General features: G+C 48.1%; 1 protein-coding gene across 1 annotated transcript in view; it reads left to right on the top strand.

The window, feature by feature from the left end:
* Fstl4 (follistatin like 4) overlaps positions 1–23,789 on the top strand; it is a 525,946-nt gene that overhangs the window by 409,198 nt on the left and 92,959 nt on the right. The window contains exon 17 of the mRNA XM_019209874.2: positions 21,680–21,873. Within this exon, the coding sequence (XP_019065419.1) occupies positions 21,680–21,873 (194 nt within the window). The remainder of the gene's footprint in view (positions 1–21,679; positions 21,874–23,789) is intronic.

Genomic DNA, 23,789 nt, shown 5'->3' with positions numbered 1-23,789 from the left:
CTGCGCTTCAGAGTCTTACCCAGATTATGCTCACCAAACAGAGCATCATTCAGGGGGAAAATAAAGATCAGGGGGAATGTGGGATTGGCTTAACTGATGGCTCCCGTGTTGTAGGGCCCATCGGTGTCATGAAGTAGTGAGGGAGGGTAGTTCATTTCCCAGCTAGCCTGTGCCCTTCCACATGAAAATTCTTTATGAAAACTGAAGCCACGTTTTCAAAGCCAAACCAAACGGAAGACAAAAGGCAAAAGCTAATTCTGCTCTGGGGCTGTGAGCTGCCTCTCTAGGCCAGGTGAGCCCTGGGCCGCGGACCACTCCTTCCTCAGGTGGCCCCAGAGCGTCCCTCCCCTCGCCGTCTCCCATGGCTCCTCAGTCCTTTCAGAGCATCCGGTTCCATTTCCATGCTGAATAAGGCGGGGAGGAGGCCTCACCCCTCGCGGAACTTATGAATATGGAAAGCGAAGGTTTCTCGGTGCAGGAAAGTAACAAAGTCAGCACATCCAAGATCCCGCCAGGCTGCTGCTGAGCAGAAGGGCTTTCTGAGTGCTCACTGGAGCAGCACCCCAGGGCCCCCTCCACCCTCACAGCCCTTCCCTGTGCAGGCTGCCGAGGTTTGGGTAAGTGCCCTTGTGGTTACAGCCCGGCCAGCAGAGTGACGGGAGCGACGCCCTCTTCCCTGACGCTCTGGCTTGAGTGTCAGCCGGGACTAACCCTGAAAGGCTGGCGTCCTAGTTCTGACTTAGCGCGGGGCTTCACTTTGTTTGGAGCCGGGATTTACTCAGTTATCCAAGTTGGAGAGTCTAAGATAAATCTTCAAAGCTCAGGAAATTCCCGAGTCCTCTCAGGTCTAAAACCCTGTCTTCGGGCAGCTCACTCAAATGCCATCTGAGAGCATGTGCAAAGACCAGAGTCTGGCTTATGGCAAAGCTGGTTTCGTTGACCGTGCAGAAGTAGTCGCTCTTGGCCGCCGAGGCTGGCGGAGCTGTGCTAGCGGAGTGTGGAGGCGGTGGCCTTGGGGAGTGGCTTTGTGACATCGGTTTGCTATCCGTGCTCTCCTCACACCAAACGAGCAATCCTGTGCTTGTATAGAAAACCTGGTTCCCTGGCTCGGCTCAGAACCTGACAGTCGCTGTGTCTGAGCAAACAGCCGGGGCACTCAGACAAAACACCGCAAGCCCACAGCAGGGGCCTGAGACGCCAGCTGGGGCCCTGGCGCACCCAGGTCTCCTCTCCTGAGAGCCCGGGTGCGAGCCTGCCTGGGGGTGTCCTGGGTGAGCAGACAGGGAAGAGCTCGGGTGTGGATCGTTCAGGGTGCAGGGAGGAGGGCGGGCGCTGCAGGACTTGCCTGGGGCCTCTGCTCCCCGCGGGCCCTCGTCCAGGCCAGGCCTGCTCCACGGCACCCTCTGCCTTCCTGCCCTTGGTCTGCAGTCCGGTGCGCACACGGTGTCCACGGCACATCCACGGGGACACACACCGCAGCTGCACACTCACACCTCACCGCCTGCACGCTGCTCTCCACCATGCTATGCTCGGTTCCAGGTGTGGGAAGGAAGTCAGGCCACAGATTCGGGCTCTGCGGACGAATCACATCTTTAATCCTGTTGGACCGAAGGTCAGCTTGACATTCATTATTATCATTATCTTTAATGCATATGTATTCATTATCTTGAATGCATATGTATTTTGTTAAAAAAAAAAATAAACAGTGACGCAAAGGAGAAATACAGGGCAGTACGAGTGGCCTGCGCGGAAGATGACTTCCATTGTGTTAAGTGTTCGGGCACCAGCCACGCCCATGATCTGACCCTGGCGCACCACGTGGATCCTTGTGCATGTAGAACCTGTTACGGCCATAGTGTGCTGGCAGTTCGAGTCCTCAGGTGTCGTTGCTTTTGGAGGAATGATTCTCTGACATGGAGACCAGTTTGTAATCAAGCAGTAAATCTACAGTTGCATCCGTGGGAAATCCTAGCCAAGTCCTGGGGAAAGCATAATGTGTAGCCAAGTAGAATCTGGGCTCAGATAACAGCAGCCAGATCTTTTACTTCTGTAACTAGGACATTTTCTTTTTCAGTAATTGCTTTACTTATTGCTACATGTTAGATTTACGTAATGATAACATTCATCTTAGGGAATTTGTACCTGCATATGATATATCTCGCTGCTTTTTCCCCCCTATTTACTTCCCCTCCCTTTGATTCCTCTTTCCCTCCTTATTTACAAAAGCTTTGTCTATTATACATTTTGGTCCTTATTTCCATTGTTTGGTTCCTCACACCAGGGAAACAATGTAATATTTAAACATGTGTGCCTGATTTTTATCTCACTTAAGAATACAATCTCAAGGTCCTTCTGTTACCTAGAAATATCTCAAGCTTATCCTTTATGGTAGAGTAGTACTCCATTGTATTAAAAAATATTTATCCACTTATATGTTGATGGGCATTTGGGCTGTTTCCAAAAGTGAGCTATTACAAAGTGTGCTACTGTGAAAGTGGGTGTGCATATATCGTTGTGGTATCGTGCTTTGAATTCTTTCGGGAAAATACCAAGAAGGCGAATAGCTGGGTCACATGGAACCTCTAGCTTTAGTTTTTTTAGGAACTCCGCACTGATTTCCGCAGTGGTTGCACCAGTCTACCCTCCCACCTATAGCAGAGAAGGGTTCTTTTTCCCCAACAGCGCAGCCGGCGTTTGTTATTGGTTGGTTTCTTGATAGCAGCCATTTTTGTGGAGTGATGTGGAGTCTCAGTGTTGTTTTAATTTGCATCTCTTGAATGACCAGTGATGTTGAACATTTTTTTATATATTTATTTGCCATTTCCACTTCTTCATCTGAGAGGTGTCTTTTCATTTCGAATACCCAGTTATGGATTGGGTCTTTAAATTTGGAGCGTGTGATTTTTTTGAGTTCTTTATATATTCTAGATAATAGTCCTTTGTCTGTGGGACAGTTGGCCAAAAATTTTTCCCACACTGTGGGTTGTTCTTCACTCTGTTGGTGGTTTCTTTTGCTGTGCAGAAGCTTTTTAATAAAATAAGATCTCAGTTTTTATTCTTTGTGATATATCCTGGGTGATAGGGGGTTTTTTTGTTTTTTGTTTTTTGTTTTTTGTTTTGGTTCTGGGGATTGAATTTAGGTCCTTGTGCTTGCAAGGCAGGCGGCAGAACCACTGAACTAAATCCCTGGCCCTGATCAGAGTTTTGTTCATAAAGTCCTTGCCTACACCAATGTCTGCAAGAGTTCTACCTATTCTATTTTGCAGTGAGTTTAGTGTTTCTGTTTTAATATTTAGATCTTTGATCTGCTTTGATTTTAGTTTGGTGCATGGTGAAAGCTATGAGTCTAGTTTTAATCATCAGCATGTGAAAGCCAGTTTTTCCAGCCCTACTTATTAAAGAGGTTATCTTTCTTTCAGTGGAGGTGTTTGGTTCCTTTGTCACAGATAAAGAGGACTGAGTATGTATGAAGTTGTTTTTGTATCTTCAAGTCTATTCCATTGATCCTTGGGTCTGGGTTTCTTGGGTTTTGTTTTTTGTTTTTTTGTTTGTTTTTTTTTTTTTTTTTTTTTCCAGTTCCAAGCTTTTTTTTTTTTTTTTTTTTTCAACTAGTAGCTTTGTAGTATAATTTTAAGTCAGGGATAGTGATATCCCCTGCCTTGCCTTTGTTGCCCAGAATTGCTTTTGCTATATTCTAGGTCTCTTCTGGTTCCAAATGAATTTTAGGATTCTTTTCTCTAATTTTGTGAGATATGTTATTGGTATTTTGATTGGGATTGTGTTAAATCTGTATAATAATTTTGGAAGTATGGCCACTTTCACTATATTGGTTATTCCTACCCAAGAACAAGGGATTATCTTTCCATTTTTGATATCCTCTTCAATCTCCCTTTTCAGAGTACAGTAGTTTTCCCTGTAAAGATCTTTTGCTTCCTTTGTTAGATTGATTTGTAAGTATTTCTCTTTTTTTATGCTATTGTGAAAGGTGTCGTTTCCCTAATTTATCCCTCAGTGCTCTGAAATAACAGAGCAGAAATTAATACAATGGAGACTAAGAAAAACAATATAAACAATTAATGAATTCAAGAGTTGGCTCTTTAAAAGATTAAATAAAATTGACAAATTCTCAGCCAACTTTATTTTTAAAAAAGGAAAAAAAGACTCAAATCCATGCAGGTAGGAATGAAAAGGGTAAAATGATAACAGATCCTGCAGAAATCCAGAAGACCATCGATACCTACTTCAAGAGCCTGTGTTCTAATAATAACAGGAAAAACACAGACATAGACAGACTCCTAGATACATATGAATTACCAAAGCTGAATCAAGAAGATATAAAAATTCTAAATACATATCAGCCCATGAAATAAGTGTAATTGAAAACCTATCAAAAAAAAGAAGCCCGGCCTCTGACAAATTAACTGCTGAATTCTACAAGAAATTTAGAGAAGACCTAATGCCACTACTTCTCAAACTCTTTAATGAAATTGAAAGGGAAGCAATACTCAGAAATTTATTCCTGGAAGCAAGCATTATACGAAAAGCAGAGAAGGATCCAGCCAAAAAAGAGAACTACAGGCCAATCTCCCTAATGAATATAAACTCACAAATCTTCAACAAGATACTGCAAACGAAATGCAGCAAATCACAAAGAAAGCTATACACCATGACCAAGTAGGATTCATCCCAGAGATGCAGGGATGGTTCAACATACACAAATCAATAAGTGTAGCCGGGCGTGGTGGCACACACCTGTAATCCCAGCACTCAGGAGGCTGAGGCAGGAGGATCGCTGTGAGTTTGAGACCAGCCTGGGCTACGTAAGTGAGTTCCAGGTCAGTCTCAACTACATAGTGAGACCCTGTCTCAAAAAACCAAAAAAAAAAAAAATCAATAAGTGTAATACACTGTCTGCGATCACCCGGCGGCGTTAGCGTGAGCTCCCGGCCTGCGCGGGAGCTCCCGGCCTGCGCGACAACAGACCCAGGAAGGACCCAAGGACCCCAGAGGGGGGGTTTTTCAGCTGCCTGCCTACCTGCCTGTCTGCGATCACCCGGCGGCGTGCGCGTGAGCTCCCGGCCTGCGCGACAACAGACCCAGGAAGGAAGGTAGCCGCGCGGGCGCCCTTGAAACACCCACACGACCCCCCCCCCCGTTCTCAAAACTCCTGATCGGGCCAGTCCTTAGACCAACTCTGCAGAGGCATAGGTTCCCATGAAGGGTAGTTTTCTGAGCTCCGAACTTTGATCATCTTTAAAGAAAGGGCAGGGGAAACCTGTAATAGAACGGAGTGGAGTTCAACCCTGAGGGTAAGGAAACTAAAGTTAGGCTTTGTAGATTGTGTTCAGTCTCAGTCGTGAGGAACAGCCATTGGCTAGCTATAACCAGGGGATTGGGTTCCGCATATGACTGTGCATGTGGTATAATATGAGATCAGAGATAGCCTGAAAGAGGACCTTCAAATTCTTTTTCTTTCCCTCTCTCTTGTCTCTTTTTTCCTCTTTCCACCCTAAAATTTCTTTCTTTTTTCTGTCCTGTCTCTCCAACTCAGTCTCTTGCTCCACCATAGTGTCCCTCATCTCCCTTTTTATTCCAGTTCCTGAAGAACTCAGACTTCTTTTTTTATTTTTTGTTTTTAGGACGGGTTTCTCTTTATGTTCTTTTCTCCAGTCATTTTACCTCACTCATGGCTCTGTACCTTCAAGGGAAGGCAAGCGCCTGTTACTGTTAAGGGGATATATTCCTGTCCTTATTCCTGCACTCTCTCTATCCCCCCTGAACTTAATAGCTTTGTAAAGATAGTAAGGTAATTCTACAACCTCTGGATTCACTTCAAACCTGCTCTAATTCTTTCACTTATCTAATCCTCTTGTTCTAAGTCGAACCCCCCATCCTAAATGGTAAAGATGCCATATTGAAAAGAATATTCACTGCAAACATACTATGAGCTGCTTCTTGAAATTAATCTAATTCACATGAGTTAAAGGTGATACATTAATGACTACCATAAGTGGTCAGTTGGCAAGCTGTGCCTGATCCTATTGGGCTGCTGAATGTATCAATTGGGACAAAGAGTGGTGATTGATTTAAAGAGTTGTTTTCTCTGATATTATGAAAACGAGAATGTCTATGAGTCATTAGAAACTCAAAAGCTAAAACGCAACTATATTAGGAAGATTTAAGTAATACCCAGAAATTAAAGAAGGACAACCCAACAATAAAAATAAAAATGAGAAAACACTTAAGCAAGACACAAAAACAAATATCCAGTTCACCAATAGCAAATAGTAGGACAAATGAGGATGAAAAGTCTGATAGTGAACCAACAGGACTCCCTGGACCCATAGCACAGGAGGTAACAAAATTGATCAATCAGGCTCTAGAAAAATTCAAATCAGAAATAATTTCCCAGCTAGCCAGAGAGATGATGAGCAAAATAGAAGTCATGATTCGAGACTCTAGAGCAGAAACTGAGAAAAAAATAGATGAGCTCAAGACTGTGATAGAAGCCATGAAGACTCAGCATAAGAAAGACATGGAAACAATGAATGCCCAACAGAGGAAAGAAATGGAATCCATAAAACAGATTCAAACAGATATCCAGGAGATTAAAAACTCTATTGAAAGTGTACGAAACAGAATAAAAGATTGCGAAGATAGAATTTCAGATATAGAAGATAGGATAGCAGTCAGTGACCGTGAAAAAAGAGGTCTATTAAAAACAGTAAGGGATCATGAGAAATCAATCCAACAACTCCTAGACGATACAAAGAAAAATAACATAAGACTGATAGGAATTCATGAAAAAACAGGAGAAAACACAAATGATATAAAAAAGCTCTTCACAGAATTAATGACAGAAAACTTCCCAAACAGAAGGGAAGAATTAGACATACAGATAAGTGAGGCATATAGAACCCCAACTAGCCACGATCAAAAAAAATCTACACCTAGACATATAATAATCAAGATTCCAGAAATCCAACAGAAAAACAAAATACTACAAGCAGTAAGAGAAAAGAAACAAATCACATGCAAAGGGAAGCCCATTAGAATCACAGCAGACTTTTCAACACAAACCCTTAGGTCAAGGAGAGCCTGGAGTGAGGTATTCCAAGTCCTAAAAGAAAAGAATCTCCAACCTAGACTTTTGTATCCTGCAAAACTCTCTTTCAAAATAGATGGGGAAATAAAATACTTCCACGACAAAGAGCACCTGAGAAATTTCATGAACACCAAACCAGCACTGCAAGGAATTCTAAACAATATCCTAGAAAAGGACAACGAAATTCACAATAACATGAGGCCCAACAGACCAAATCAAATAGGCAAGGCAAGAAACTAAAAGGAGATGGGAGAAAAAGTAAAAAGAGTCAACAAATGGACAAAAACATGACAAGAATAAGTCAAAATATATCAGTTGTAACCATCAATGTTAATGGCCTCAATTCACCAATCAAGAGAAACAGATTGGCAGAATGGATTAAGAAGCAAAATCCAACAATATGTTGTATACAAGAAACACACCTAGTGCAAAAGGAAGTCCATAGACTGAAAGTGAAAGGATGGAAAACAATTCTCCATGCGTCAGGAGTCCAGAAAAAAGCAGGGGTAGCAATCTTATTCTCAGATAAAGTAAATTTCAAACCAAAACTCATTAAGAGAGACAAAGAAGGACACTACATCCTTGTAAAGGGAACAATTCAAGAGGAAGAGCTGACAATCATAAACATATATGCACCAAATATAAATGCCCCCAACTATATAAAACAAATATTAAGTAACATGAAAAACCAAATAAGCACTAATACAATTGTAGTGGGGGATTTAAATACCCCACTATCACAAATTGACAGATCTACTAGGCAGAAAATCAACAATGAAATAATAGAACTGAACCAAGCTTTGGAACACATGGACTTAATAGATGTTTATAGAGTATTCCACCCCCAAAAACCAGAATATACATTCTTTTCGGCTGCACATGGATCATTCTCCAAAATAGACCACATACTGGCTCACAAAACAGGTCTAAATAAATGCAAAAAAATTGAAGTCATCCCCTGTTTATTATCAGATCATAGTGCAATCAAACTAGACATCAATAGCACAAGAAACTATAGAAACTTCACAAGCACATGGAAACTGAACAACACTCTCCTAAACAATCAATGGATTACAGAGGAAATTAAAGAAGAAATTAGACAGTTTTTACAAATAAATGAGAATGCCAATACAACATACAGGAATCTTTGGGACACAATGAAAGCAGTTCTACGTGGAAAATTCATAACATTGAATGCCCACACTAGGAAAACAGAGCGGGCTCAAATAAACAACTTAACGATGAAACTTAGACTCCTAGAAAAACAAGAGCAAGAAAAACCCAAAGCTCGAACAAGAGAGGAAATTATAAAGATCCGAGCAGAAATCAATGCAATTGAAATTAAGAAAACGATACAAAAAATAAATGAAACAAAGAGCTGGTTTTTTGAAAGAATAAATAAAATTGACAAACCCTTAGCTAATCTTATCAAAAAAAGGAAAGAAAAGGCTCAGATCCATGCAATTAGGAATGAAAAAGGCGAAGTCACAACAGATCCGAAAGAAATCCAGAGGATCATGAACACCTACTTTGAGAACCTGTACTCTAATAAAATGGAAAACACAGAAGAAATGGACAGATTTCTAGATACTTATGAATTACCAAAGTTGAACGAAGAAGATAAAAACATTTTAAACACCCCAATCACAATCAGTGAAATTGAAAATGTAATTAAAAACTTACCAACAAAGAAAAGCCCAGGCCCTGATGGATTCACTGCTGAATTTTACAAGACATTTAGAGAAGAACTACTACCATTACTCTTCAAACTTTTCAATGAAATTGAAAGAGAAGCTATACTTCCAAATTCATTCCTGGAAGCAAGTATCACTCTGATTCCCAAACCAGAGAAAGATACAACCAAAAAGGAGAACTACAGACCAATCTCCTTAATGAATATAGATGCAAAAATCCTTAATAAGATACTAGCAAACAGAATACAGAGGATTATTAAGAAGATCATCCATCATGACCAAGTCGGATTTATTCCAGAGATGCAAGGGTGGTTCAACATACGAAAGTCAGTGAATGTAATACATTATATTAACAAAGTCAAGGACAAAAACCATATGATCCTCTCAATAGATGCAGAAAAAGCATTTGATAAAATTCAACACCCATTCATGATAAAAACCCTGCAAAAAATTGGAATAGATGGTCTATACCTCAATTTAATAAAGGCTATTTATGAAAAACCATCAGCCAACATCATATTGAATGGCCAAAAACTGAAAACCTTCATGTTAAAATCAGGAACAAGACAAGGATGCCCACTATCGCCACTTCTCTTCAATATAGTTCTGGAAACATTAGCCACAGCAATTAGACAAGAGAAAGAAATTAAAGCAATAAAGATAGGAAAGGAAGAAGTTAAACTATCATTATTTGCTGATGATATGATACTCTACATTGAAGATCCAAAAAACTCCACCAAAAAACTTCTAGACTTAATTGACAGATTCAGTAAAGTATCTGGATACAAGGTGAATACCCAAAAATCAATAGCCTTTCTATACACAAATAACAGACAGACAGAAAGAGAAATAAGGGAAAAAATTCCTTTTACAATAGCATCCAAAAAAATGAAGTATCTAGGAATCAATCTAACAAAAGAAACAAAAGATCTCTACACTGAAAACTACAGCACTCTGAAAAAAGAAATCGAAGAGGATATAAAAAAATGGAAAGATATCCCCTGCTCCTGGGTAGGAAGAATCAACATAGTGAAAATGGCCATACTACCGAAACTGCTATATACATTCAATGCAATGCCAATTGAAATTCCAACACTATATTTCACAGAACTAGAAAAAAGAATCCAAAAATTCATTTGGAACCACAAGAGACCTAGAATAGCAAAAGCCATTATAGGCAACAGTCACATGGCACCAGGTGTAACAATTCCCAATTTGAAACTATACTACAAAGCCACTGTGATAAAATCAGCATGGTACTGGCAAAGAAATAGGCCTGAGGATCAATGGAACAGACTGGAAGACACAAAAACAAATGCAGATGTACTCAGCTACCTCATCTTCGACAAAGGAGCTCACCATCCTCAGTGGAGGAAAGATAGCCTCTTTAATAAATGGTGTTGGAAAAACTGGATATCAACCTGTCACAGATTAAAATTAGACCCTTATCTTTCGCCATGCACTAAATTAAAATCCAAATGGATTAAAGATCTAAATATTAAAACAGAAACATTAAACTTGCTGGAAAGTAAGTTAGGCAGAACTCTGGAAGACATTGGTATAGGAAAAGACTTTATGAACAAATCCTCAGTAGCACGGGAACTAGCAGAAAGAATCAACAACTGGGATCTCATCTTACTAAAAAGCTTCTGTACTTCAAAAGAAACCATTAGCAGAACTAAGAGACAATCTACAATGTGGGAAAAAATTTTTACCAGCTGTACCTCAGACAAAGGACTATTATCAAGGATATATAAAGAACTCAAAACAATCAGTCCCCCCAAATATAAAGACCCGATCCAAAAATGGGCATCCGAAATGAACAGACATTTCTCATACAAAGAAGTGAAAGCAGCAAGAAAATATATGAAAAAATGTTCCACATCACTGGTCATTCGAGAGATGCAGATGAAAACAACACTGAGATTCCACCTCACCCCACAAAGAATGGCTGCTATCAAGAAATCACACAATAACAAATGTTGGCGGGGTTGTGGGGAGAAAGGAACCCTCCTCCATTGTTGGTGGGAGTGCAGACTAGTGCAACCACTATGGAAATCAATATGGAGATACCTCAAAGAGCTTGGACTGGAGGTTCCATTTGACCCAGCCATCCCTCTGTTGGGTATCTTTCCAAGAGAACTAAAAGAATCATATCACAGAGAAGTATGTGCACCCATGTTTATAGCGGCACAGTTTGTAATAGCTAAATCTTGGAAACAACCTATTTGCCCATCCGTTGGAAACTGGATAAAGAAGTTGTGGTTTTTCTATAAAATGGAATATTACTCAGCCATAAAGAGCGAGAGAATAGATTCATTCATAGGAAAATGGATACATATTGAAGATATACTCCTAAGTGAAATAAATAAGTCCCACATGTGTAAATACCAAATAGTTTCCCTGGTGTGAATATTCTGCAACAATGCATAAGATTCTAATAAGATTACTGACATTTAGAAATGGGAGGAAAGGAGCTAAAGGTGTAGGGAAGGTGTGATACGTAGGGGAAGAACAAAAAGGGAAAAGAAAAAAATGTGAGAGAATGAAAAGATGAAAATAAAGTGTTTGTAGATGGGGAGGGGAGGAGGGGGTGAAGGGAGGGCAGAGGTAAGGGGAAAAAAATGAGAATCAAGACTTGCCATGTAAAGGTACATGATCCCAACAATGAATGTAACTGTACTGTATCCCTAAATGTACCAATAAACTCAATAAAAAAAAATAATAATAAGTGTAATACACTACATTAATAGAGCTAAAGACAAAAACTATATGATCATTTCAATAGATGCAGAAAAAGCATTTGATAAAAACCAGCACCCACTGATGATAAAAACAGAACCCTACAGAAAATTATCTGTTTTCTTTATCCCAATTTGATAAAAGCCATCTATGACAAACCAACAGCCAACATCATACTAAATGGACAAAAACTGAAAGCTTTCACTCTAAATCCGGGAGCAAGACAAGGGTGTCCACTGTCACCACTCTTGTTCAGTACGGTTCTGGAAACACTAGCCAAAGCAACTAAATAAGAGAAAAAAATAAAAGGAAATATGATATGAAAGGAAGAAGTTGAATTAGCATTATTTGTAGATGACGTGTGATACTCTACATAGAAGACCCTAAAACTCCATCAAAAGACTTCTAGACTTGATAACCAAATTCTTTAGCATAGCTGCATACAAAGTCAACACTCAAAAATCAGTAGCCTTCCTGTGCACATGTAGCTAGGACATCTTAATACTCTGGTGAGATATCAGGCAAGCAATTTGTTGAGCAGGATAGTGCCGCCAGCAACATGATCCGTGATGCCTGGCTGTAAGTGCAACTAAGGCCCCTCCAATCGCTGTGACCCCCACAGAACCCTGCAGTGCATCCAGGGGACCACGCTGCCCTTCTGGAGCCCACTTGTGCATTGTCACTGAGTGATGTGTTCACTTGGATGCACTCCCAAGCCTCACTCTCAATACAGGCTTGGCTCCTCGGTAGTGACCACCTTAAGCTTTGCCATGTCTTTGGGGATGTGTCCTACTCAGCCCCGCAGCTCATGCAAGGCCACCATAGCTTAAAATCAAAGCGTCTGCATTTCAAGTCATGGCTGGTACCTGAGTAGCTAAGGTATTGCCTCTCAGCCGCGGGACTCTTCCCCTTGGCCCCCCAGGAAGTCTCAGGAACAAAATAAAGACAAGCAGGTGGGAGGTGGGGTTGAGCACACTGCAGTTCCTCGTGTCCCCAGACTTCTCCACCTGGTGGCCACAGCCTGTTCGAGTGAGCTCTGTGCGTGGCCCCTGGATGTGTGTGGCGGGTAGGGTGGGAGAGAGCGGGCAGGGGACTTCTGGACAGGACCGTGCAGGACCTGAGTCTCTAAGGGCCTGGTGCCCATCTTCCAGAAGGGGGCCATCATTTGTCAAGGAGCCCAGTTGTGTGTGGGTTTTCTACTAACACAACCATAAAAAAATAAAGTTCTTAATGCCGGGAGGGTTTAACATTTATTCAAGTTTGCAAACATTACTCTTTTCACTCTGGGGCCACCTGATAGATTTGCCAGTCAGCCATAAAAAGTCTGTGTGAACCCCTCTCCCAGGAATCCAACCAATTTTGCTTTCTCTAACAGGAATAAAGGAGAGGATTGTAAATGTCAAACAGCAGATTGTATAGCCACATCAATTGAACCAGACAGTCATGAGTAAATGTATCATTTATCTAACAAAGGTCTTGGTGGTTTTGTTCGTTTAAATACCTGAAGCTGGGGTGAAAATTGAGATGAGGTTTTATCTACAGATTCAGGTGCAAGTGAAGGTGGCTCTTTCCACCAGCACCCGGGTGTGCTTGATCTGCTGCCATCAGAGCAGCTGGGGAACGAGGCAGGGGTCCACATGGCTGTGTGAGCATTGGGCCTGGGCTGAAGTTCCCGTGGAGACTTTGGTGTGCAGACTGTGTGGTCCCAAAGTGGGCTTTGTACCTTCAACCCAGATAATTCCAAAGCAGCTGGGATCTTGAATACGGACACTGCAGGGAAAAGAGCGGACAGAGACTGCAAGGACAGCTGGCCAGCCTGATCCTGCCCCTTCGGAGTCCTGGGAGGGGAGGGAGCTCCATCCAGCAGGACCCAGCCACATCCAAGAGGATGCTGCAAGCTACCCTTGGCTGCCAGGGTGCACACCTGTGCCAAACTGGCCCAGGATCATGGCATGGCCAAGTGCCAGCCCATAGCCTTTGAAGGAACCAACCCCTTCAGCCACAAAGCCGGCCATACCCATGACAACAGACAGCTCCACACGGAAAACCAGAACCCAGTCTTAGGTCCATGCCCTCTTCTTCTGCATGCTATGCTGGCCAGTTTAAGAGACTGTCACCTTCCTGCTATGCAGGGAACAGGGGCTGGGATGTCTGGCGGAGCTCTTGACTGTCTCCAGGGCTTCTAGCTCTGAGCCCAATACCTGGTGAGTGTCCCCTTCCAGGACCCTCCTGCAAGCGAGGCTGTTCTCAAGCCACATGTACCCTGTTGGTGCCAGATATACATTGTTTTTTGAAAGGCTGTGTTTGTAAGTGTGGTCAGTGGGTGGTCAGTGGACTGTCCTTGTACATGGCCACCAGGGACTGAATATACAGCGTTCTGAGCCTTATCCCAAGCCACTTAGAGGGTGTGTGTGTGTGTTACTGGCAATTGAATCTAGGGCCTCAAAGCACTCCACCACTGAGCTACATCCCCAGCCCTCTTGTAATTTTATTTTGAGGCAGGGGCTCTGGCCAGATTTCCCCAGCTGGCCTTGAACTTGCGGTCCTGTTGTCTCCATCCCCCTAGAGCACCAACACTCCTGACTCCAACTTTGTGTTCTTAAGGGGAGTTCAAGTGATTCTGAAACCGACCAAACCTGGAGACCCTGCTGAAAGGTGCTTCCCTCCCTGCCTCCCCTAGACCTGTCAGCTCCCCTCAAGCTCTTGCACTTCCCCAGCCAGATCTGACCTGGGATTCCTCTAGGGAAAATCAGAGTAAACAGGTCCCTCCTTGATTTTGGTGACGCCACTGTGTCACGTGATTAAAGAAAATGCAGTGAGGTCAGGAGACCAGGGTTCTAATCCTGCTTTCGCCACTAGTCAGCCGTGTGGCCTGAGCCTCAGCCTTCTCATTGTCTACTGAGCACATCCTCCTTGCTCATCCTGGTGATGGCACTGCTGAGTGCCCAGGCAGAGCACCGAGGGTGGAATGGGCAGGCTGAGCTCCTCCAGCCCTGTGGGCGAGCAGTGGCCCCTGGTAGCCATGTGGCTACTGTGGGGCTCTGTGGCCGTGAGCTGTAAGACAGTGGTGATGCTCACCAAAGAGCTGCACGGACAGGGCATAGTCCTGACCTCTGGGAGGAGAGTCCGGGGGAGACCAGATGGACAAGCTCCGCAGCGCCTGTGGGGTTGGAGGGGCAGTGGCTGTATGAACCTGGCCTTGGCCGCAAAGTCCAATTTGAGGAAAAGATGAGGGGACACCTGGGGACGCACTCCCTAGGCAGCTTGCTGGCAGGTAGGGGATGTCAGAGAAGCCAGTGTGGGAGGAATTTAAAGGCTGGAGACCGAGGGGCTGCATCTAGACCCCCTGCACGCAGTGTGTAAGTCCCGGGGACGGTGGCCGGTTCACTCTGCAGTCCCAGGCCTGGCCAGCTGGGGTCAGCAGATAGCATGACGTGGAATTCAGGGATGGTGGGAAGGCTGGACCACGGGGGTTTCATGATCCCTGGAATTCCAGAAGTTTGTGGCCCAATCAACACCATCAGTGGAACTACAGGGTGTTAGCTAAAATATATCCGAAAGATAAGACCGTTGGCTTTGGCATTTATTGTTAATTGAATTTTCCCACAAATGGCAGCTGAAAGATTGTTAGTGTGTGCATGAATTTACATCAAGTTAAACATCTGTTCCTCTTAAGCTAAACTCCAGCAAAGTTACAGCGACTCATAAATTAGATCTGGGAGTAAAGTGCTTCTTGCTCTTTGCACAGCTTAGCGGTTTCAAAATAGACCTCAGAATGACACATGGCAACCCAGGCGCAAGTAACGCAAGCACGTTCAGCTGTGATGTTGGTGCCAGATGATTACGCCGTTTTTGCTTCAGTGGCAAAGATCGCAGCTTTGTCAGGGCAGCTTGTGACATTATTTATCAGGCTAGCTGGGGAATGTGGAAACCAGGGCTCTGATGTTTGGGGGAAGGGGAGGCCTGCCCATGAGCAGACCAAGGACAGGAGGGCATAGCCTTCTTTCTCTCCCTGCCTCCTCTGGGGCCCTTCCCAGGTGTGGTCCGAGGCACTGAGTTTGGGTCCCAGTCCCCGCTGCAAGGAGCCGGGCCGCCCCGTAGGTTAGAGAAGGCTGGAGTCTCGTGTGTGTGGCCTGAGGGGTCGACATGGTTTCTGATGGGCTGGTCTGCATGTGGCTAGGAATAGAGTCGTCCACACCGCACAGTGGCACCTGGGAGCGTGGCCCTCCCTGCTACACCGACCCCAGCGCTTCCTTCCTTCCCCTCGCCCCTCCCACCATGGCCTCCGAGGAAGGGCAGTCCCCAAAGCTGCTCCGTCCTCAGTCTGGCCAAGCAGGGCTCCCCAGGGCCAGCGTTGTCCTTACTGAGCAAAGCCCAGGCAGAGGATCAGGCCTCTCCTGAAGCTAGGAAGTGGCTGCATGCGCCCTAGTGTGTCCCCAGGTGGGCTGCTATCTCGGGCGCACATCCACAGCCTGGCCTCTTTGCTGAGCTGTTTGGGGGCTGTCCCGGCTGTCTACAGCAAGGCCAGAGGTCCTTCCCAGGGAGTCACCCAGGGAGCTGGACAGAGACTCTCCTGTGTGGTGGACCTAGTGTCCAAGCCCCTCTGTGGCTGACCACTTTCCCATCATCCCAGCTGGGCAGGCCAGAATTCACTCCGTAGGGCCATCGCTGCACTTTTGGGGTACCCCCATTAAGCAGCTGGGGCTCCCACGCCTTGGCAAACCCAGGGAGAGGGGAGCATCAGGGAGCAAGGCCACAGGGACCACTCAGGAGCTGTCCCCCTGCACCCACAATGCACCCAGGGAACTGCCGTGAAGGGTGGCACCTGCCCCGGCCCCCTCAGGGCTGCAGACCTGTGTCCCGGTGGCCCAGGGTGGCTGGGGTCGTCCTCCTCTGGATCAGGCTGCAGCCACCCTCTAAGCCTACCTGCCCCACCACCCTCAACGACCCCACAGCACAGCAGGCCACAGCCACTTCCTGCATGCCGTGTGCACGCAGGGATGGATAAGTACCAAGTGGAAGGCTGAGGAAGCAGGGAGGGGAGGCAGGGAGGCTGGAGAGGGAGGCTGGAGAGCTTGGTGAAGAAGTGGCTGAAGGGGAAGAGGAGGCATCAAGAGACGCCCCCTTTCGGCCCTGTCACCACGCAGGTGCCTGTGTCACTCTGGCGTAGAACTGGGCCTCCCACGGCCTGTCGTCCTGTCCTCATGGAGGCTTCACACAGCTTCCCTGAGCCGGGAGTCCTCCAGCCCCACCCGGCCCCGGCCTGGGCCTTCGCCTGTGCGAAATGAAGATGCCCCTTGGAGGCGTGGCCATGCTGGGATGTGAGCAGCTGATGATCATTCCCAACGTCTCCCTGCCCCACTCTGTTCTGCAGCAGAAAGAGGTCCTTTGATGGACCCTTCCTTCAAGGCAGCTCCCTGCTTCCTGGCTCCCTTGGCTCAGAAATTAAATGAGGCTGGGCCTGCCTGAGCGCCGTAGTCGCCTCCCTCAGCGTGGAAGGACTGTGGCCGGAATGGAAGAGCATTAGAATCTTCACAGAGGGACAGTTACTGAGGGAACCAGATTAATGAGGTGTCATAACAACTTAGCCAGATCTGCGACTGACCTTTCTCATGGAGAACAGGCTTGATAAATGTAGTTCATTACCAAGTTCTGACATGAAAATAAGATCACACTCGGGGCTTCTCAGCAGGCTGATCAATATTTTATCTGCCAAAGCAGGCCTGGTCGGGGAGGCTCTCCACACATGTGCTGGTAGGAGCCCGAGGCCAGAGCCAGGCAGGTCCTGCTGCTTGGAAGGCACCCGGGCCAGCTGGACAGTGGCGGTGAGGCCAGGCAGGGCTCCCAGGCTCCTGACCTGAGAGGGCCTGGAGTGGGAATAGCCCTGAGCCGTGAACGAAAACCCAAGCCGTCTTTGCTCTTCTGTGGCTCTGTGAACACTGTTCGTGGTCACCATGTCCCAGGCCACAAAGACAGAAGAGCCGCACCTCTGCTCACTCAGACCCCGTCTCCTCCAGTGGAGAGCTCAGGCCTGGCTGCACACACAGGCTTGCGGTGTCCTCCCACATTTCCTTTGTGTCTTGACCCTGTGAGGGGACGAGGGCCGTGGGACCTCATCAGAGCAGAGGTCACACGGTCTCCTGACCGCGTGGCAGTGCTCGGCCCGGCTTTGTTGTTTTCAGCGGTGATGGTGTCAGGTAGCTGTAGCTACCGGACGAGGTCTGTTTGTCCCCAAGCCCCAGGTAAGGACGTTACAGGGGCCCCGCCCATATGAGACAGTCTTCCCTGGTCCCCCAGCTGTGACTGCTAGTTAGCTCACTCAGCAGTCCAGAGCCTGCAGTCCCTTAAGAGATGTGAGGTGCAGACACCGGTAGCACCCCACCCGGGCCCCACAATCTACCCCAGAGGTCACATGCAGCTCAGGTAGATAATTCCCCATATCCTTTCCTAGAGCCAACCTGTCTCAGGGGCCTGCATCGTATTTCTGGCCTCAAAAATGTGCTCAGGTCCTTCCATGAGGGGCTCAGGGGTGCTGGCTGGGGTCAGCCAATCCCCCCACACACACACACAGCAGCCCTCAACTGCTAGGGATGGAAGTGGGTACAAATAAATACCCCAGTTCCCTCCCCTCCCAGTGGCACAATTGCAAGCTGTGTTTTGGACACTTTCTGGGGTCCCCAGTGAGCCCTGGACGCAGTGGAGAGCGCTTGTGACGTAGCCTTTGTGGACTTCTCTCCCTTGCCCACCACACTTCCTGTACTCCCAGAACTTCCTGGGATTCATCTCCCCACAGGCTGCTTGTCCCCTGGATTCTCCTGTTAGGATATTCAGGGGAATCCAAGCCCAGGTCCTCAGAAAGGCAAAAGGAAAAGATCTCTGTATTTTGGTAACACAAAGGTTCCTTACGTAAAACCACCAACACACACAGGAAACTCTTAAGTGACTTTCCTAGCACATTAGTACAGTGTCACCTTGGTGCTCAACTGCTTTGAAACTTGGCAGATTTTGAATATCATCCCAGTACCTGTCCTTTGCTAGGTACTCAGCGTGCAAGGGAGCCTTGTCACCATCAGTTGCCTTGTGATTTGCTGGCCTTTCCAGCCACACTGATATGTTCAGTGCTTGTTGGTCTGGGTAATCAACACACCTCCCAGAACTAAGCCCTGAGGTACCACAGTCGAAACCTCTGTAGTACAAACCGTCGATCCTGCTCTGCCGAGGAGGGTCCCAGTGAGCCTTACTCAACACGAAGACTTCAGATTCTTATGAAGAATTATCTGCCTTCTCTCTGGAAAAGCCATGCTCCTCTGAATCTGTCAGTGTGGACGCTGATCTATAGTCCCAATCTCTGGCCCCAGGCTGGGCCAAAGAAGCCCCTGCAGTGAGCCCTGGGCACTGGTTCAGGGATCTGCTCCAAGGGTCTCCCATGTTGGTCACCAGGAAGGAGCACTGTGGTCCCTATGCCTCTGGTACCTCCCATCCGAGGACCCTCCTCCTGCACAAGCCAAGTGCACTGAAGCCAAGGCAGAGAGCGGACCCTGTCCTCACCCAGAGAGCCCAGCGCCGTCCTCCCAGACCCGGTCTCTCCCAATGGGGTCAAGGCACAGAGGGTCATGGAGCTGGGGTTTCCGGTGCAGACCAGGTGACCCAGTGTAGCCGCCTTTCCTTGTTCCACACGGCCCCCTACTGACGCCCTCCCACCACACTACGCTGCTTTCTTTTGTGGGTCCCATCCCTGCCCTTCCTTCTGGTCCTTCTCCTCCACCTGTGCCAGTTGTGCAGGTCCCATCCTGAACATCTGCCGTCATGGGCTTCCCTCACCCTGGCTCCTCGGCCCTCCCTCTGCAGGTGCCCATGATGCCCAGAACCAGAAGCTGCCTTCTGTCTTTAGCCTGCTGCCCGGTGGCTAGCACAGAGTGTCAGTAAATGCTAAGAACAGACGGAGGGGCCTAGCCCAGACCCTGGAGACTTGGGGCACCCACACCCGGCCCTCTGGTTGACTTCAAGACACGCGGCAGCTGCCAGCATGGGGAAGCTGGGAGCCTGCGAGGTCACAGTGAACCCTAAGGATGTGACAGGAGGGCAGGGCCTGAGGAAGTGGCCACAGGACCCATCCCCACCCCAGCAGGAATCGCATGATTTCCCTAGCCTGACTGTACTGGAGGCATTATCCGGCTGCAGACCCCTGGCCCAGGGCTGCAGGCTGCAAAGGGAGCTCTAGGCCCCACCAAGGCCTGTGCGGAAGGCCATACGGACCATGGAGGGTGAGGCATCGCTGCCCGCTGACCTCCCTGGCCGGACCTCCACACCCTGCTGTGTGGCACGTCCTCAGAGTTCCCATGGCTGACCACCATTTCCCAGGAGAGCGTCCTACTGACACCTCATCCACCGGCAACTACGCCAGCCCCCCAGCCTCTGTGTCCAGGGGTCCTCTGTGCTGGGCCACGTCGAGCCTCTGCCGGACTCCCCACCGCCGCTCACCCCACAGCCCCCTCACCACACCTGTGTCGCGTCCCTGCTTCCGGCCCATCTGCCAGGAGCACCCTTTCCGCCCTGAGGGATCAGACGCTAGACTTGGGCCAGACTATTCCTCTCCCAAAATCGAGCCTTTCCAGACCCAGGAGGAAGAAAAGGCCAGGGTCGGCTTTGCAGCAGGGTGAGACCCCGCCTTCAGTCCCGCGCAGCTGAGCGGACTGAGAACTGAGTGTGCCGACTGGCGGCCCAAACTCCCGAAATCGATCTCCTGCCAGGCAGAAGAGAAAGGCGAGCCCAGGGAGGGGACTGGAGCGAACCATGCTTGTCAGCGTGGGGACTCCCGGGGAGCGCACACATTGGACAGTATTGAATGCCGCCATTGATTTTTTTCTAGACAACCATGCAGGGGGAAATGGTAACAGGCATTTGTTTCTGACGGGAATCAATTGACCCCAAATTGGAAGAAAATCTAGAAATACAAACTGGCACAAAGGAAGGCATCTGGGCCACCCGGGCTTATCCAGTGAGAAGGGAGGGAGGGACAGAACCACTGGCCCCAGACCCGCCCGCCACCCTCTCCCACGGAGGAGCTCCTTGGTGTGTGGATTCTCTGTTTGTGGTGTCTCCATCTGTGGCTCTTTGGCTAATGTGGCTACAGCGACAGCGGCTAACATCTCATGAGCTCAGTGCCAGCCTTTGGTGACGCGATCTTAGTTCTTCTGTGTGACAGCCCAGCATGGCATGCTCTCTTGCCCCTGTTTCTCAGATGAAATCCCTAAGGCCTCTTGTCCCAGGTTCACACAACCTGAGTCCGTTTCCTCCAGTGCTGCTCTCTACAGATCTGACCTTCAGCGGTTCCCTGGTGCCTTAAACTGGCCTTCGAACGAAAGAGGCCCGGGCCCCAGACTGTCCATTCCCAGCGACCCATCAGCCTTCACCTGGCGTGGGCAGCGAGGACCCCGGCCCCCAGCCCCTGGGATCCACCACAGCCAGGCGCAGGCGGAGCCGAGCCGCTCTGTGACAGCCTCGGGCTCCCGCTGTGCCCTGTGAGGCGTTCAGACCGCTGGGTTGTCACCGGCAGGATGAACCGCGTCGTGTCACCGTGTGTTACAAGCCTCGAGTGCTCAGCACTGTGCAGCTCTGATGCCGCTCAGCAAGCACACGTGTGACAGAGGCCCGAGTAACGGGCTGTGTGCTCTGGGTTCAATTTCCTGGCGCTTCCCTTTGTTTCTTGTGTGCACGTGTTTGTGGAGAGTACTCCGGATCGGGGAGTGAACTTCATTACCTGAAACGGGCCTTATTAGTCCTGTAAACTGACACTCCCTAATCTGTGAGGCCAAGTATTCAAAAGCAGCCTGTAAGGCAGGATTAAGACAGAAACAAGCTATTACGACATGGAATCAGGGCCGGCTTTCCTAAAGCCACTGTGGGGCTCCCGTTGTAAATTCTGCCGAAAGAATTCTCGTTCTGCGTGGTAATCTCCGTGTGACTCACTTGTAGGTGCTTAATAAATACGTGTTGGATGGGTTAGCGGCAGGGGGACAGACAGGTCCCATCCACCTCCGTGGCACCGTTCACTATGCTGTGACCCTCTGTGACCCCTGTGGGTGAAATGGATGGTGGACTGAAGGGCGTCTCACTGTAGCACCCTCTTCTCTTCCAGGTAACAGGTGCACCATGGCCGGCTATGCCCGCCTCAAGAGCGTCCTTCTGGCACTGCAGACCCACAGGCAGCCACTCCTAGCGGGTTACCGCAGTCCAGACCCTGCCTCCCAGAAGCGCCTGCTGGTGGAGTCTCTGTTTAAGGACTTGGACGCGGATGGAAATGGGCACCTCAGCAGATCTGAGCTGGCTCAGGTGGGCACAGCCTTCAGGAAATATCAGCTGTGGGAAGAACTTAGCTTTCTATTTGTTGAAGAGACCTGAGAGGCTCATGGGAGGCCAGTCATTTGTAACTCTCTGTCCCAGCACACCAAGGAGGCCTTCTCCCTCCCTCCTGGGAATCACCCAGCTAGCATTCAGTATGTCAGAGAACATCCTGTAAACAGAATGATATCCGTTGTTTCTTCCCTTCAGCTACCTTCAGCCGCTGCTTACCAACAAGCTGTGGCATCCTGGCCGCCATCCGGCAAAACCCTCGCTGGTGGCTGGGCTGGAGACTGACATTTTAATCAAGAGACCAATCTTGTCCTCGAGTTCCTCAGTATGAAGGTCAAGGGGAGAGGCAGTGCTTAGTTTCCAGAAAACACCACTGGAGCTTTAACCTGGGGCCCCTGTGTCCTTTGCCCAGTGTCAGCACTGTGCTTTGGTACCCAAATATCAGCAAGCCAAACCCCAGCCTGGTTGCTTGCGGGAAGTCCAGTGTCTATCCCCAGAGGCACTGGTGTGGGTTAACTCTTGCGTTGAAAACTTTGGCTTGCCTCCGGCTGTGGGTTTGAATACAGCACCTGCATCCCTTGGTTCAGCTGCAAGGATAGTTAGCATCAGCAGCACAAAAAGCAAGAGCACAATGATAGCATTTCCTAGGGCTAAGGCCGCTTCCAGCTGCCTGGAGGGTCCTCACGGCAGAAAGACTGGCACAGGCTGGAGAGGCCTGCATTTCCGCTGCTGCTCTGTTTGTCTGCTGCTAAGGGCCTTGGGCCCTGGGGCCATACTGGCCAGGTGTAAAGTTGTGTAAGAAAGTGGCAGCAGCATCCCCAGGTCTTCTCCCAAGACGGTGCAAGTTCACCCAGAAGAAAGATAATTAGAATGAGGTCCCACCTTTGATGCCAGTGGAAGGAATTCTTAGTGCTAACGCAGTGACCTCTCCAGGAGATGGCCAGGTCACTTGGAAGGGCTGGGGGGAGCGTACTTTGGCCAGGCCCTTCGTCTATGGCCAATTAAGCACAGACCAGTTCTTTGTTATGTGGATTGTGGCTAAGAATGCAGAACTCAGACCGAACTAGCTGAGGTCAAGTGCTACCTACAGCTTCTATGAGCTGGTGAATCTTAGGCCTTTCCTGGCTGGGCCTTGGTTTCTCATCTGTAAACCCCACAGGGTCATTATGAGTATTAAGCAGCTAAGGTGTATAAAGTGCTTTCGGCAGTGCCTGGTACGTGGCTTGTTCTCAGATGATGGTCATATTATCGTTGTCATCACCCTCACCTTTGTCGTTATTCATTCCCCCGTAACTTTTCAGGCATCTGCCATAAGGTAGGGACTGCTGTTAGCCCACTTCATATTTTCAGATGAGGAAACTGAGGCTCTGAGAAACCAAACGACTTGCCTGAGCTGTCCTCAGGACTGGCTAGAACTCAGACAGACTGATAGAAGAAGGCTCCCGTGGTCCTAAGGACTGTGGAGACACCGGACACCTGCCAGCCCTGAGTAAGAGGCCACTGTCTGAAGTTCAAGAGTGCACACTCTTTCTTGCAGGGCCTCTGCTGCAGGCAGGCCCAAGCCTACCTCCAGGGGCCACAGTGGGAATCCCTCTGCTCACCCACACCTGAGCAGCCGTGCAAACCACCCATCCCATGAGGCCTGCTGCTCACAAACACCAGGGTGTACCCACTTCCATCAGTGCTAGGTCCCCAGCTCTAGCTAAGCCCCAAGGGCAAGCCCAGGACCCACAGGTGACCCCACTGCCCTGGGAAAGCCAAGCTCCTGTGAGTTCTGGCTCCCTGTGGGAGGGGCCGCCTGGTGGTCACCTGTACTACAGCTGCACAGAGGGCACCAAGGACAGGTGACACCGGCGTTCCCGACAGAGGCAGCCACACCCGCTTCACTCCTAAGT

The sequence above is a fragment of the Fukomys damarensis genome, unplaced genomic scaffold, assembly GCF_012274545.1.
Source record: "Fukomys damarensis isolate Sample0158 unplaced genomic scaffold, DMR_v1.0_HiC HiC_scaffold_9, whole genome shotgun sequence".
In the NCBI taxonomy this organism is placed as follows: Eukaryota; Metazoa; Chordata; class Mammalia; order Rodentia; family Bathyergidae; genus Fukomys; species Fukomys damarensis.
The sequence above is the reverse complement of the archived record's forward strand: the minus strand, read 5'-3'. Positions and strand labels throughout refer to the sequence as shown.